Source organism: Hippichthys cyanospilos, chromosome 11 (genome assembly GCF_059441005.1).
Source record: "Hippichthys cyanospilos isolate Australia breed blue-spotted pipefish chromosome 11, RoL_Hcya_1.0, whole genome shotgun sequence".
In the NCBI taxonomy this organism is placed as follows: Eukaryota; Metazoa; Chordata; class Actinopteri; order Syngnathiformes; family Syngnathidae; genus Hippichthys; species Hippichthys cyanospilos.
In genome coordinates, this window is record NC_142379.1 from 1910082 (window position 1) to 1924921 (window position 14840).

The window sequence follows — 14840 nt, forward strand, 5'->3', positions numbered from 1 at the left end:
TTCACACAATGTTTTTCAGTCCTAAAGATCAATCGTCCATCTTCTTGCTGACAATGCAAGCTTGTTTTTATGTCTCAATAGAGTTGAGGTCAGGGGATAACCGTGGCCACACCATGACTTTTTCACCTTTTATAGCATAGTCACTGCATCCAAAGCTTGAATGTTTTTTTTTGTTTTGTTTTTTGCAGCGTGGGATGTTGCCTGTTTTTTTTCACGTGGAAGGCTCCTATCTTGTTTTCCTCGAAATTTTCTCTTTCATTGGGATACCTTCAGGCAGCCTAAATGAGCCTTCCTCTCTCCCACCATCTCGGCCCAAAACATCAATCCGCCGCCCCCTTGCTGACGTCACGCTTGTTCCTTGATTAAAAAAAAAAAAAAGTGCACTTTCCCGGCTGTTGTCGGGCCGCTTGGGCAAACGCGGCGGCGGCAAAGGAACAAAGCCGGCGACTGGAGGGCTCGACTTAAAAACTTCATTTCCGCGTCAAAGTGTCAGCGAGAGGGGGGTCGGCACGTCAATCAACACTCGGGGATGGGAATCTTTTGTAGGCGAGCTTTTAGAGCATGTCTTTTACGCTGCCAGCGCTATGTTGGGCTGTCACTCAAATTTGTCCTCGTTGCTGGAAGGGGGGGAGGGGGGAGGGTGTCTACGGCAGGTGTAATAGCAACAACATGTCGCGTTTATTTCATGCTCGAACACTTTTTTTTTTTTTCTACCAGAGGCGCGCTGAGCTACAAAGCTGCGGGGAAATATGCCACGTGTTTGGAGTCAATTGCTTTGTTTGCACAAATGTGAGACTTCATCTTGCAAGCAAGGCGGCCCCCATTGCTATTTGCTCGCGACAATACCTTCATTTTCTGTGCAGGAAATTATATATATATATATATATATATATATATATATATATATATATATATATATATATATATATATGCATATGCATACTTTATGTACGGCTTCTTCGCACATAAGGGTCTGAAAATTGCTTGTTTTAATGTCAAGTGTCATGAACAATGTCAATCAAAGTGTTGCATAAAATACATATATGATTAGAGGGAGATGAATTTGTCCTTTAGCGACTACCGTCAAGTTTATCATCAATCCCAAAGAAGTATTTATACTTTTTTTTTACCATTTTTACAGAGCACAGAAATTCAATCCCTGTACCTATTTATGTTTTTGTTTTTCGTGTTAAAAGGGGCTGAAAAACGCTGATATTGAATGAGATAACTTAAAAAAAGCGAGACAATTCAGAGCGATGTCCCACAGGGTAATGCTTTGGGTCCACTTGTTTTTTTTGTTTTTAGCACTCGTTTTTCGCTGGCCTACCTTGGACCTCCTTGTCGTTCCGGAACCAGCGTATGTGGGCGGGCGGCTTGCTGCCCGCCGTGGTGCAGGTCAGCGTGATGATCTCGCCCTCCAGGGCCGGTCTGGTGAAGCCCGTGATCTCGGGCCGCTCCGGCACTCCTGGAAACGCCACGCGCTCAACGTGAGATTTCGTTGACGCCACTTTCCACCGGCTTCCGGTTCCGACTCTGACCTAAGACGGTGAGGAAGGCCTTGGTGGTCTTGACGGGCATGGTGAAGAGCGAGCAGGTGTACTGGCCCTCGTCGGCCAGGCTGACGTCGCTGATGCGGATGGTCAGCTCCTGCCACGACGCACGCACCAGCTCGATCCGGTTGTCCCGAAGAGCTGCGCGGGCGTAAACAAGACACGAGAGAGAATCGATGATCTTCTGCAACGCAAACCTTCGGCGGGATCCAAAAATATCTGCGTCTGAGATCGCTATATTCATTTACCGTTTGGCTTCTATTGATTTTTTTTCTCGCAGGAAGGCTTTCAGCAGTTCCCACTTGGACGAATGATGAGGAAACTTCTACACACCCAGCTACTTAAACTTTGCCGTTACAGTAAACAAACGGACCATTTAAAAAATAATGATGCGATTAATTCTTTCGCTGCCGGCTCGTTTACAGCCGTCGATGTCAGCGAATGAGTAAAGCGTTCTTCTCCGAATAACAGGTAGTTATTTACTACCGGCGATTCATTTTTAGCATTCTATTTGATATTTCATCGACAAACCTTTTATCGAATAATTACTATATTTCATTCACAGCTGGCCCGGTAAAAATGCATCTTTGACGTTTTTAGCTGTCGATGGCAGTGAATGAGTTCAAAATTATTCTGCGAAACCACGGATCAAGTCAGTCATTTCCTGCAAATTATTCATTTCATTCGACGTATCCTTTGAAAGGGCAAGAAAAGAATCCTTGCGCCATGCTAGACTTGGCTGTCGCATGTGATCAACAACTAGAAAAAGCAAACGCATCAACAGGAAGCGTTTCCACGGCCAACTATTGATTTTTTCCGCGCTGAGCGGACCCGGACGAAACATTCGTGCAGGATGTCAGCGGCACTCCGCGGCACTGCGTCCAAACAGAGAAATAAAAGAAAAGCAACTAAGCGACGGTCGGGCCAGGGAATCCCGAAATTAGCTTAGCGCGGGTCCGGAGCGGAGATCCGTCACAATCAGAGGCCGATGTCAGCGAGCGACAAGGATTGTTTTAGGCCACGCTTGAGGAAATCAATGTGATGAAAAGGTTCATTTCCCAGCGGGGAGGCGCCGTGTTGGGAATGCTCCGCTCTGAGGTGTAAATCTGCATCCGTGACCTTGGACATGAGCTGCAGCTTGAACACGCGTGACATCTGAGCCCCCCCGCAAGCGCGCCAAGGCCTCACCGAGGCAGATCAGTAAAACAGACAGCGGGACCGGATCCCTCAGGAAAGCTGCTCCTTGCTCATGCACTACAAAGGTGACAAACCTTACTCTCCTGCTCTGATATGTTTGCTGTTTTTTGGTCAACTTTCCTGGCTTGTATCCATGTTTTTTTCTGGTTAACTGAGCCGTATTTTTGGTTGCTCTGCCATGACCGCCGCTGACTCTGAATTACAACAATACTTAACAACATTCCTGATGACATACAATACAATTACAAGGCCTAAAGGCATGCAAGAATGGGAAATCAAGGCCGCTGCTGAAATAAAAGTCCAAATTACACGAGCCTAGAGATACTGTCATTTAAAGCAATACTTAACTAGATTTATCATGGTATATATATGGGCGGCATGGATGATGTAATTGAAGCATGTATTCTCAGCATACAAAACACACACATGAATGGGAGATCATTGCTGCTGTTTTAAAATAAAAAAAATCCACTCCCTGCTTCCCATTCTATAGATATTGTGCTTTAAATCAATACTTAACTAAATTGAACATGACATATGGAAGCCTGTGCGTGGAGTACAAAATGAAGCGCGTATTCTTTGCAGCCTAAATGTAGTCATGAATGGGAGATCAAGGCTGCTGTTAAAAAAAAGAAAAAAAGTCCACTCCCCAGTCTATAGATACCGTGCTTTAAAACAATACTTAACTAAATTAATCATGATATATGTAGGCCTGCCTGTGGATGAAAAAGTGGTGTGTATTCCCAGGGACCTAAATCCAGGCAGATATGGGAAATCAAGGCCGCCACTTAAAGAGGTATCCACACGATCCAGTCCCTAGTCTATTGTGATTTTAAACAATACCTAACCAAATTTACCATGATGTATGTAGGCCTGTGTGTGGAGGACAACATGACGTGTGTATTCTCTGCGGCCTAAATGCAGGCATGAATGGGAGTCAAGGCTGCAAAGAATGTCCACTCTCCTTTCCCCACATAGATTGTGTTTTCAAGCAATACTTAACTAAATTTATCATGATATATGTAGGCCTGCCTGTGGATGGAAAAAGTGAAGCATGTCTTCCCAGGGACCTATTTCCAGGCAGAAATGGGAAATCAAGCTTGCCACTCAAACTTTACATTCTCGAGTCTATTGTGATTTAAAACAATACTTAACCAAATTTATTTTGTCATATGTTGGCCGGCTAGTAGATAAAATAGCGAAGCGTGTTGAATCGGAACCCACAATGTGTCTCATAACTCCAATTTAAAAATGTTCTTTGGCAACGTGACAAACATGGACCGTTTCTTTAGCAAAGCCACACAGGAAGTGTCAATAAAAAGTGTTAAGAAAAAAACAGACACATTTAAAATACAGCCAAGATGTGTGTGCGTATATCTTTTTTTTTTCGCTGGCGGATGTTGATTGAAGTTGATCTTTTAAATGTCTTTTTTCTTTGATGGGCCATAATCGTATCATCGTGAAACATTTGGCAAGATGAATTTATGAGATTAAACACCTTGTATTCGCAGCAATCCATCTGCCTGGCAGGGTTAATTCTCAGGCACACGGCTGAGAAGAAAACATACAAGGAACGGCTCACGCTTAATACACGTACTTTATGTGCTGTCACTCGCGCAAACTCGGCAAAGATAAATGTAACCCCGACGCGCCGAAAAACGCGTTTAGTCCGCTGGAGCAGGAAAAGTAAATCAAACGCTTGATGATGGTCTAGCCTAGACTAAAAAAAGAGAAACATTTATCCGGTCAGTCAAAAGAAATCCCAAATGTCTGCAGATGTTTTATTGTGTTCAAAGAAGCCTAATGTGAAACAACCAACTTGATTCAACACTTAATAGCGTGGTAAATGAGTGTGCCAAAACGGGCTGCTGTCCTGTTTTCAATTTATGTTACTGAGTGCCCCCATGCATAATTGAACTTCGCAGCGAAGTCCATGCCAACGTCAAATCGTACGTTATTCATAACAAACTTTAACAAGAGTAAATGGTAAATGGACTTTCACTTATATTGCGCTTTTCTACCTTGGGTACTCAAAGCGCTTTCCGCTAACTAGTCATTTACCTACTGATGACGCAGCACCAGGAGCAATTAGGGCTTCAGCGTCTTGCTCAGGGACAATTGGACGTGGTCACGATGGTCGGGGGATCGAATCAAAAATTGCTGTTAAACCCTCCCAAAAGAATCAACGTGTTCATTTAACTTATTAAATCCCAAAGAAATATTTCTACATTTTTTTTCAAGAGTTTTGGCTGAAAAAGGCTAAAAAATGTCCGGTACTCAACAACTAATTATATATATATGATTTGGAGAATATATATATATATATATATATATATATATATATATATATATATATATATATATATATATACATATATATATATATATATATATATATATATATATATATAATTTTATAGTAGTAGTTAGTTTTTTTCAATTTTTATGTAATTGTTACTATCATATTTTAAGTACACAAAATAATTGATTAATTTAGTACTCTGTTACCCAAAGTAATCAATTACTTCGTGCCGGCCATTTTTCTTTACCTGCATCTAGTCAAACATTTAAAAAAACAAAAACCAAAAAAAAAAACCCCACTGTGATTGAATGTCTGGATTCTTAAAAAAAATAACGTAAAAATACGTCTTTGGGATTGAATGTTTGAATACAACTTTCTTCCAAATTATTTTGTATTAGTTATTCATAATGCCAACCGTGTTTTGCATATTCCCGCACCTCCCGGAAGCATTACAAAGGATTGGACATCCTGTGTGGCGTCCCTTTGAATTTCTGGAGAGAGACGCATATGTTCTTCTGGTCTTTCATCACGTCTAATAGTCTTTGGGGCTTTTTCCACGTCATTTGTCAGACCCGAATTAAAATGGAACAAATTATCCAAAGGCCAAAAGATCAGATTTTATCTTCAGCTCTAGCCAGCACTCGCTTAATAATACACATAACTTTTAAGACTTCTTTTTTTTTGAAATCCAATATAGCTGTTAAAGGGTCATTTTAATCTTCCCTCCCCCTCCTTTCCTGACTTTTTCATATCAAACAGGGAAAAGAAGTCCACCTTATCTGTAATACTTTGCTCCAGGCTGCAGTTCTTTTTTTTTTTTCTTATTTAAAGACAAAGCAGCAGATGTTTTATCATCATCATCAACTCATATGAAACCTGTAAAAGCGTCTTTGGATTATTACCCATATATGGCGGCGGCGTTAACCGGGGGAGGGACGGTCAACGCCAACGCCGCCGGTGACGTGATGATAAAAATTCAAATATCAACAGATGTCAAATCAATGCAAAAAACGCTTTAACTCTTTAGACTCACGTGCGATATTTTGTCCAATTCTTGGATCTTTCCGCCAAAGGCATTTCACATCAAAGGAAAAGCAGACGCCAGGGAGCTGAAATTTCACCCAGACGGTGACAATAAATTTCAACAGAGCGCGAGCACTTAGTTATCACGCTAGCAGGAGTGTGCCATTCCTTGGCTTAAATACTGCCAGAATGATGTGGAAGAAAATGAGCCAAAATACCGCACGACGGTGAAATAGTTACGAGCCTTCAACACTTGGAAGCCACGCCCACTTTTGGAATCCAGGACAAAATGGCAGAATGATGTGGAAGAAAATAACCCCAAAATGTTCACAACACCGCCCGGGTCCAATCTCTACATCAAGCATTAAAGCATTGACAGGACGCACAAGGGAGCTGAAATTTCACCCACGTGCTGATAACGTGGCACCACCACTTAGTTATCACACTATCAGGAGTGTGTCATCCCTCGGCTAAAATACTGCACAACAGCGAAACGGTTTTCCAATTACAATCCTTAGACATTTGGAAGCCACGCCTACTTTTAGAATCCAGAAAATACCTCCAGAATGATGTGGAGGAAAATGACCCAAAAATGCTAAAAAGAAGTCCGATCGTCAAAGTGATTTCACATTAAAGGGGAAACATTGAAAGAAGACACTAGGGAGCTAGCGTAAGCAAGCAACAGTAGACGCTAGCAATGTTAGCGGCTAGCAGCACTCAACGGCTGACGTTTTGATTAATTTCTCAACTCATAGTTACCGTTCCTCCTGATCACTTCTTAGCACGGCAGGCTTAATCAAATAGGCTGTTTTAGCTAGCAAAAATGGCGACTGTGGTTTGGACATCACTTCGTTTCAAACACCAGACGATACTCCCTTGAATTCCCTTAGTGATTTTGAAACTACGGTTTCAAGATTAGACTTTCAATTAAAACCGGGCCGAAATTAGGGTTTCAAGCTTTAAATCTCAAATCCGGTTAGATTTCAACTTCAATTTCCTCGGTGATTTTGAAGTTGCAAAAGTAACAACAGAGTATCGTTGACGCCGTGACTTTTGGTCGTCCTTTAGCGTCCTCACCTTTCTTGTCCCCGAAGAAGAGCGTCTGCTGGGCCGGGTTGGACCACTGGAGGGAGGTGTTGTCGTTGAAGTCCACCCGGCAGGTCATGTTGGTGGCCGAGCCCTCCAACGCCGTCACGTTCTGAGTGATGGGGAACTGACCATGGCCACCTGCGGGGAGGCGTCAATAGACAGATCCTCAGGACGAGGACTTTATTTGGCGTCCAATTACAACGGGGCCGCTCCCGAGTCAGAGACTGTCCTTACGTCGATTTTTGGATCGTATTTTGCCCGGACTTTTTTTCGCCGCTATTCAAATGACGTGTAAAATTTTGTTTACGAGTGTCAAAAGGTGTCTCCGCGAGCGCGGTGGACAGCGCTAATCACGCCGCCCGGCGAAGGTGACATTGACGCGGCCTCCTCCCAGGGACGGTTGACCGCGCCGGCCGAGGGAGCGGCTCGCCCGCCTCATTAGCGGAGCGAGCGCCGGAGGGGCCCCCCCCCCTCTTTCGTCTCGTCTCCCCGCCGCACACCCCGGGACGCCCAAAGATCGGCGGACCTTCCTTGACCTCCATTGTCCTGATGGACGCCGTCAGCTCAGGGACACGCTGAGGCCGGCTATAAATAGCAATGAGAACAGCGTTCCGGCGGGGGGGGGGGGGGATGTTTTACAGGTATTTCTGCTCATTAAAAGGGCCAACTATGTCCTGGTTTGAATTTCAATAATTCATCCGCCTGACAGGAAGGGCGGAGTCTAATTTAATAGGAAATTAGTCCATTACTCTTTAGGAAAATCGGACTTGACAAAGACAATAACAAAAATGGACTTTGAGGGAAGTTTGAAAGGGAATGACATATTTTGGTGTTCCTCAAGACCCCCAAACGTTTGTAATCAACAGAAAAATTGAATAATTTGAGTGCATTATACAAAAAAAAAATAGGTCTGGCAATATTTTTTGGCCTGGCGTATCTTTTTATTAAGAGTACACTGTCAGGGAGAAATGGAGCTAGCGGCAACAAGTGTTCATGCTATCCATGACACCATCTTAACTGCAAAATAAAATGAGCAACTTGACTCATCACAACGCCAACAAAAAAAAAATCCTAAAATCAAGTTTAATTGCTAATCACGCTAATAAAAGCTGATTTCAAAACACTGACAAAGTAAAATACGTTACTCAATATGCTAGTGTCGTACAGCGCTAGCAGCTAATGTTGGAGCGCTAAATGCTAGCAGTGTTAGCGGCTAACAGCACAACTGCCCATATAGGCTAGCTAACGCCATCAAATGGATTGTTAAAGGCGGTTTATTAGATTTGACAAGCTCAGCTGACAGTTGCCGTTTCTACTGATCACTTTAGCAAAGTAGGCTCACTCAAATGTGTCGTTTTAGCTAGCAAAAAGTACTACTGTTGTTTTGATATCACTTTGTTTCATATATTGTTCTTGTTCTTAACCGCGTAAGGTATTGTAAGGCGCCTGTTAACCGCAATTAGCGGTGGCACTAACGTTAGCAGCTAGCAGCGCTAGCAGCGGACAGTAGCATTAGATGTTAGCAGCTAGCAAACATTACAGGTAATATTTACCAGAAAATGTCTCCTGCCACGTTTTCATCCCAATTTTTATCCAGAGAAATATCCATAGAATATTCATAAATAATATTCATAAATAATATTCAACAGCTGCAGCGTTAACGTAGACTGTTTACGGCACGTTTGTCATGCGATGAAATTTTCCAGGGTTCAATAAAGGTTAGCAAAGACGGGCGTGGGATCCAAATTCATAATAAATAAAACACTTTACTTTTTGTCAGTTTCTTTCAAAAGTACAATGCAGACGGCAGCCTCGCATGAAAAGAAAAAGCATAAAGCTGATGTATAAAAGCAGTCAAGGTTTTATCTTTGCGTGCGAAAGCAAAGCATGGTGACGAAAACAAAACAAAACAAAAAAAAAAAAACCCACCAAGGTCGCCGCACCAGTCGCTCGCTCCCAACATGCAGAGACGAATTATTTTCGCTTGCTCAAAAGAGATCATCCATCGCCCCCAAAACCTAATTTATATCAACGCCCGAGGCTAAATCATGTCAAGAGTGCGCGTTGGAGTGCTTTCGGCCATTATGCGGAAGAAAAGGGTGGCACGTGTTGACATTTTGCAACATTTGTAGTTGTCAAAAGTCATAAACAGCCATCAAATAAAACCGTAGACCATCAATACGTCGTATGTGTGTGTGTATGTATGGAACTGTAACTCATGTAGCTCATCACACATTATTCCCATTAAAAACAAAGAGTTGAGCTCTCTCGCCTTTGCGATTTTTGGGGAGGTTGCAAAGAAGTCATTATAGCGCAATTTATCAATGTGTTCCAATTCATTTGCTCTTCATTTGAAAAGAGAGTCGACCTTCTTTTATAATGGCATTGCACAGCATTAAATCAAAGCGTCTGATACCTGTAGAAATCTTGCTAATAACTCAGGGCAGTCCTTCTCAAATAGAGAGGCGGGGGCAGGGGGGCAAGAAGCGATGGGGGGGGGGGGGGGGGGGGGCAATAAAATAAGAACTGGCATAATTGTATTAAAGTTTAGGCACTTCAATGCACTTTTTTCAGTTTCAGACTAATCTGTACATACAAACACCTTAAAAACGTAATTAACAGTTGTTGAAAGCTGATTCATATTGCTTTATGTTTTTCTTTTGTTCATATTAAAAAATATAGTTTTAGATATACCACTTTTTTAGATAGTAATTTTATTTAGAGTTGGCGTGGTGAGTAGGAGGGGGGGGTTGCAAAAATAATTGAGAGGGAGGCACTACCCCAAGGGTACTCATTCCCCATTTGAGAACCGTTGCCTTAGACCGCAGGTGTGGAACTCCAGTCCTGGAGGGCCGGTATCCTAAATGTTTTCAAACCTTTTCCCTCAAAAACACCTGATTCAAATGATTGGGATCATTTTGAAGCTCCCGCGGAGCTTGCTAATGAGCTAATTATTTGAATCAGGTGTGTTGGGGAAAGAAAACCGGAAAACATGCAGGATGCCGGCCCTCCAGGACTGGAGTTCCACACCTATGCCTTAGACCAAGAGGAAAGAATGACGAACAATAAGATTAACAGGTTGATATTATTCAAAATACGCTTCCTTGTTGTAATTTTTTTGTCGCGTGCCTATTTGTAAAAACGAGCCTGCGAGCAAGCTGTCAACCGCGCAGCAAAACGGAACGCGCCCAATCCACTCCATCCCAAAACGCTGACAAACACAAAAATTCTTCCGCCTTTCCTTTGTTTTCGCGCGTCGAACATCCACCCGTGGGAAAGTGGGAATTAATCACCGCTAATGCCGTGTCTTGACAAAATTGTAATTAATTGGCCGAGTCTAAACGGCGTGGCCCCATTTGCCGGCGTGTTGGGGGAAGATGGGGGAGCTTCAACACGTACGCTGTATAAATATTCCATTTAATTAAAAACTGCAGCGGGCCCCTGGTGGCGCGCGGCGAGAACAAGGACGAACGCAGTTTGCCGTCTCCCTGGCGAATCGCCACGCCGGGCTGCTCGCTCCTCCGACAACAAGCGCGTTGATTTTTTTTCCGCTCCTGACATCTTTTCGGAATCTCGACGTACAGCGAGCCTTATACAAGTTCACCAAGAACGCCAACTGTCATTAGTATAAGTTCTTCAAGGAAATAACAATAACACGGGTTTTACCGTCGACGCTTAATATATCCGCGCCGAGCTTCCTCAAGTTCATCTCCCGCGAGAGCATGCGTGAAAGTGCTCTGATAAAATCCACTCGTGCGGGAATATTTTTGGCTGGTGGCGGTGAGACTTTGCATCACCTTGTCAGAAACGGCACGAAGAAAGGCGCACCCCAAGGCTCGCTGCCAAGACCACTTTGATTCTGATGGCGCAACGCCGCCTTGGACAATGTCAAAAAAAGCTACGAGATATTCGCACGTTCCCAGATTAAACACAAGCGGAACCATTTTTTCAAACTTCCTTGTAATGCCAATATTGCTGGCTGCAGTACTCTCTGAACCCAGGATCCGAATAAAAATAGGAAAAATAGAATAAAAATAGATATCAGTAAAAACGATACATGCTTTTATTCATTCAATTTAACTATGATCTTAGAAAAGATTGATCAAGTGATACTATAACCCTAATATATATATATATATATATATATATATATATATATATATATATATATATATATATATATATATAAAAATTCACGTAAAAAATATTTTTTCCTTCTTTATCGCAAAATCAATTTTATTGCATTTACCCCCCCAAAAAACCTTGTTATTATCTAATAAATGTGTTTTTTTTCACATGGCAAAATTAACAGGCTCATTTTTGTAAGCTAATTCATCGTAATATCTTACATATTTAATATATTAAAAAAATCAGCTAAACGCATAAAATTTTTTATAAAAAGTTTTGCACATGCCATTATCACATAACTTTTTTTTTCACAATATGTTTTGTGGCCCTACTTTTTAGCAAGCAATAATGCCGTTTCCCATGGAATGAAACATCAAAGCGCTTGGGAAAATAAATCAAGGGTGTAACCTTACAGTAAAGTGACCTCGGGGCGCCCCATCACTTTTAATCAGCGCTCTTCATCAAAGTCCCGTCGAGCCGCTGTCGATATCTCCTATGAAGACGTTGCCAGCAGCCGTCGCCGCGACCTTTTGCTCCGCCAGAAGTTTTACGAGTGCGGCGTTTGCACGGCGGGCACGCCTCTTGGCCTTTTCACCAGCCTTGGCTCGAGATGAAAGATGACTGGATTTTGCTGTCGGGGCACCTACGGCCTGACAAACGTCCTCGCAAGATCAGCTCACCTTGGACATTACGTATGCTCCGCTAAATTTGGAGGTAAAAAAAAAAATACAGTGGACCCCCGTGTTACAGCGTCCCTGGCTTACGTTTTTTTCATGTTGCGATGTGGAATACTGAGTTTTTTCATCCCCTCTTGATGGTATTTTCTTGGCTTTGCGACAAAAACAACTGTCATGACCCTAGGGGCTTGGCTGCATTTGTGTTGTTTTGCTACCATCTGCTGGCGTTTTTAGGTATTTACACTTATTTCCTGTTGCCGTCAATGCCGACTACTGTGTCTCATTTTTCAACGGGAAATTTTATGTTTCAAATGGATTAATGGTATTGGTAACTACTTAGGTACTAAGTACTCGCACTGGTATCGCTCTAGAAAAATAAAGTGGTCCTGAAATATCCCTAATATGCAGTATGAAAGACGCAATTGCCATTTTATTTCGAGAAAGATGTGGCTAACTAGTCCTAAATTTATTATATTATATTATATTATATTATATTATATTATATTATATTATATTATATTAATATAACCACAGCGGTCACAACGGTGACAGCGATCATACATCAAGGGAATAAAAACCATATGAATGCATTCAATCAGGTTGAGTTCTAATAAGCATCCCGATGAAAGTTGCGCTCACTTAACCTACATCTCGCAACCTTTTCATCATTTCAATGGCCGCCCGGCTGCAAATAAAGATATTTTCAGCCTTATAATGAAATCTATTACTCCTCGACCAGCCCGGGTGATAACGCGGCGGCAAGAGTTTAACAGGCAAACATGGATGACTGAGGCAATTTCAAAGGTGTTTAAACACCGCCGCCGCCGCCGCCGCCGCGTTATCATTCGCGGCACAGCTCGGGAAAAACGGGAACGGATTGTGTTCCAAAGCAATTTGCAATTAAAAGTAACAAAGGCGAGAAGGATTGAAGAAGAATGGAAGAATTGATTGAAGGTGCGGAACTGTATCTGAAAATAAAGAGGGAAATTGAGTAAAAACAGAAAAACAACAACAATGAAATAAGTGGGCTGCAAAACTGATAGCCGTACCGATTTAATGCATCTTTTCGTGTCGCCGTAAAACGCAGGATGATAGAGGAAGGACACGTGACACAATGTCTCGAGTCTCCAGCAAAAAATGTGGGGGGCTGAGTTGAAAAACTTTGTTTTTTCTCTTACTTTTTCCACATTAAGTGTAAAACAAAACCGTGCTACCACCTAGTGGCACAACGTGGAATTACACCCCGAAATAAAGCGCGAAATTCAGTCCTACCTGGATTTGAAAAGAAAAATCCGCACCGCGGACCCAGAAGTCGTGATGGGCGGGTGGTGCGTGTGGGGGGACTTTATGCATTTTAATGTTTCATTTTAATATTTGCCCTCCGCGTAGCTCCTCTTTCAACGCGTTCCTTGCGAGTGAAATGATAATCACATGTCGTTTTTGATGTGGGATAATGGTGCGCATACAAAATGAATATCTGCCCTCCACCGTATATATCCGTCTATACGTACGCCTGCCTCGCGCGTTTCGCGTCTGAAAACGTGGCGCAATTATGCAAACCGCGTTAAATACGAGCGCATTCATCACGAGGATCATGTGTGAATATGACACATTCATTAACTGCAAAACCTCGATAATGGGAACGCTACGATAAGGCCGACTTGGGTTTTTGTTTTCTTTTGTTTTTTTCCCACCCTCGAAGGCAACACAACATCCCGACTCCCCGTGTCCCCTTCACTGACCTTCCGTGCCAGCCCAAAGAGGAATAACACATATTAGAGCTAAATTGTTCCAATAAGGAGAGAAAGGTCATATTTGTCAGCGCCAGTCATCGCTCACGCTGACAGAAATGTTGTTAACGCCAACTCTCGGGCAATAAAGCCTCGGCGTGAAGCTATCGCGCTCCTTGATTGGAAAGATTTAAGAAGTCTTTAAGGACGCTGGCTAATTAGCACTAAATCTCGCGCTGATCCATTAGCGGCAGCTAATCGCTAAATTACCTGTCCGGAGTGAAGCATGTCTTCAAACCGGAGACGCCGCCCGTCACCCTTCGCCATCTAACGGGACCGAACGGCCCTTTTCCATATCCCGCTGATCCCGTTATGGAAAATCCATATGCAATTATGCTAAAAGCAAAAGGCTATGATTGCTTTGGGACGCATTACAAATGGAGTCCGTGTCGCTCGTTGCGTCAATGTCAAGCGTGACGGCGAGCGGGAATGGCGCATGATGGATTTATGATTCAGCCCGCGCGACCTTTAGAGAAATTACGGTAGTTACATTTTTACAGGCGCAATTCTGGGCGGAGTTACGGTAGTCTTGTTTTGCACCATTATAAGTCGATTTACGGCAGGCGCGTCAAACTCGTCATCGTGGTTCTAGTTTCTGTCGGTTACGACTGCCAAGTCAAGTATATTTGAGGTAGGATCATCACAAATTGACATATGTTCAAATTCGGTTAACCCACACAATCTAGGGGGATCTCGTTTTAGGCTGCATTACGGGTTTGGTATTTTCATGTGCAATTTTTTAGAGGGCCTACGGTCGTCATATTTTAATATTTGCAATTTTTAGTAGGATTGCAGAAGTAAACCGTAGTCTTGTTTAAACCTGCGTATTGTGGAGGAATTTACTAGAAAACTTTTATTTAGCATGTTTATGGTAGTATTGTTTTGCTTTTAAAAGGCGTAATAATTAAAGTTATTTGTCATTTTTTTCCTTCAACCAGTGACATTGTTCAGTGGCATCAGTTCTATCCATGCATTCAGAAAAAAATGAAACATGGTATCATCTGTCTGTAGCCTGTGAAGGCATTAACGGTCTCTACCGCCACCTACTGTCTTGGGGTGAAACACAAGTCAACACAGAATTTTC

At 42.6% G+C, this 14840-nt stretch overlaps 1 protein-coding gene across 3 annotated transcripts in view; it reads right to left on the minus strand.

Annotated features, from left to right (window-relative positions):
• Positions 1-14840, minus strand: part of LOC148415418 (cell adhesion molecule 2-like) — an 84522-nt gene that overhangs the window by 11459 nt on the left and 58223 nt on the right. For 2 of the 3 annotated variants that reach the window (XM_088428207.1, XM_088428208.1), the window contains 3 exons: positions 7150-7299; positions 1539-1691; positions 1328-1465 (listed from right to left, as the gene is read on the minus strand). In XM_088428207.1, coding sequence (XP_088284333.1) covers positions 1328-1465; positions 1539-1691; positions 7150-7299 — 441 coding nt within the window. Of the gene's footprint in view, positions 1-1327; positions 1466-1538; positions 1692-7149; positions 7300-13966; positions 14052-14840 lie in introns of those variants that run through there. The other variant, XM_088428209.1, reaches the window with a different exon arrangement.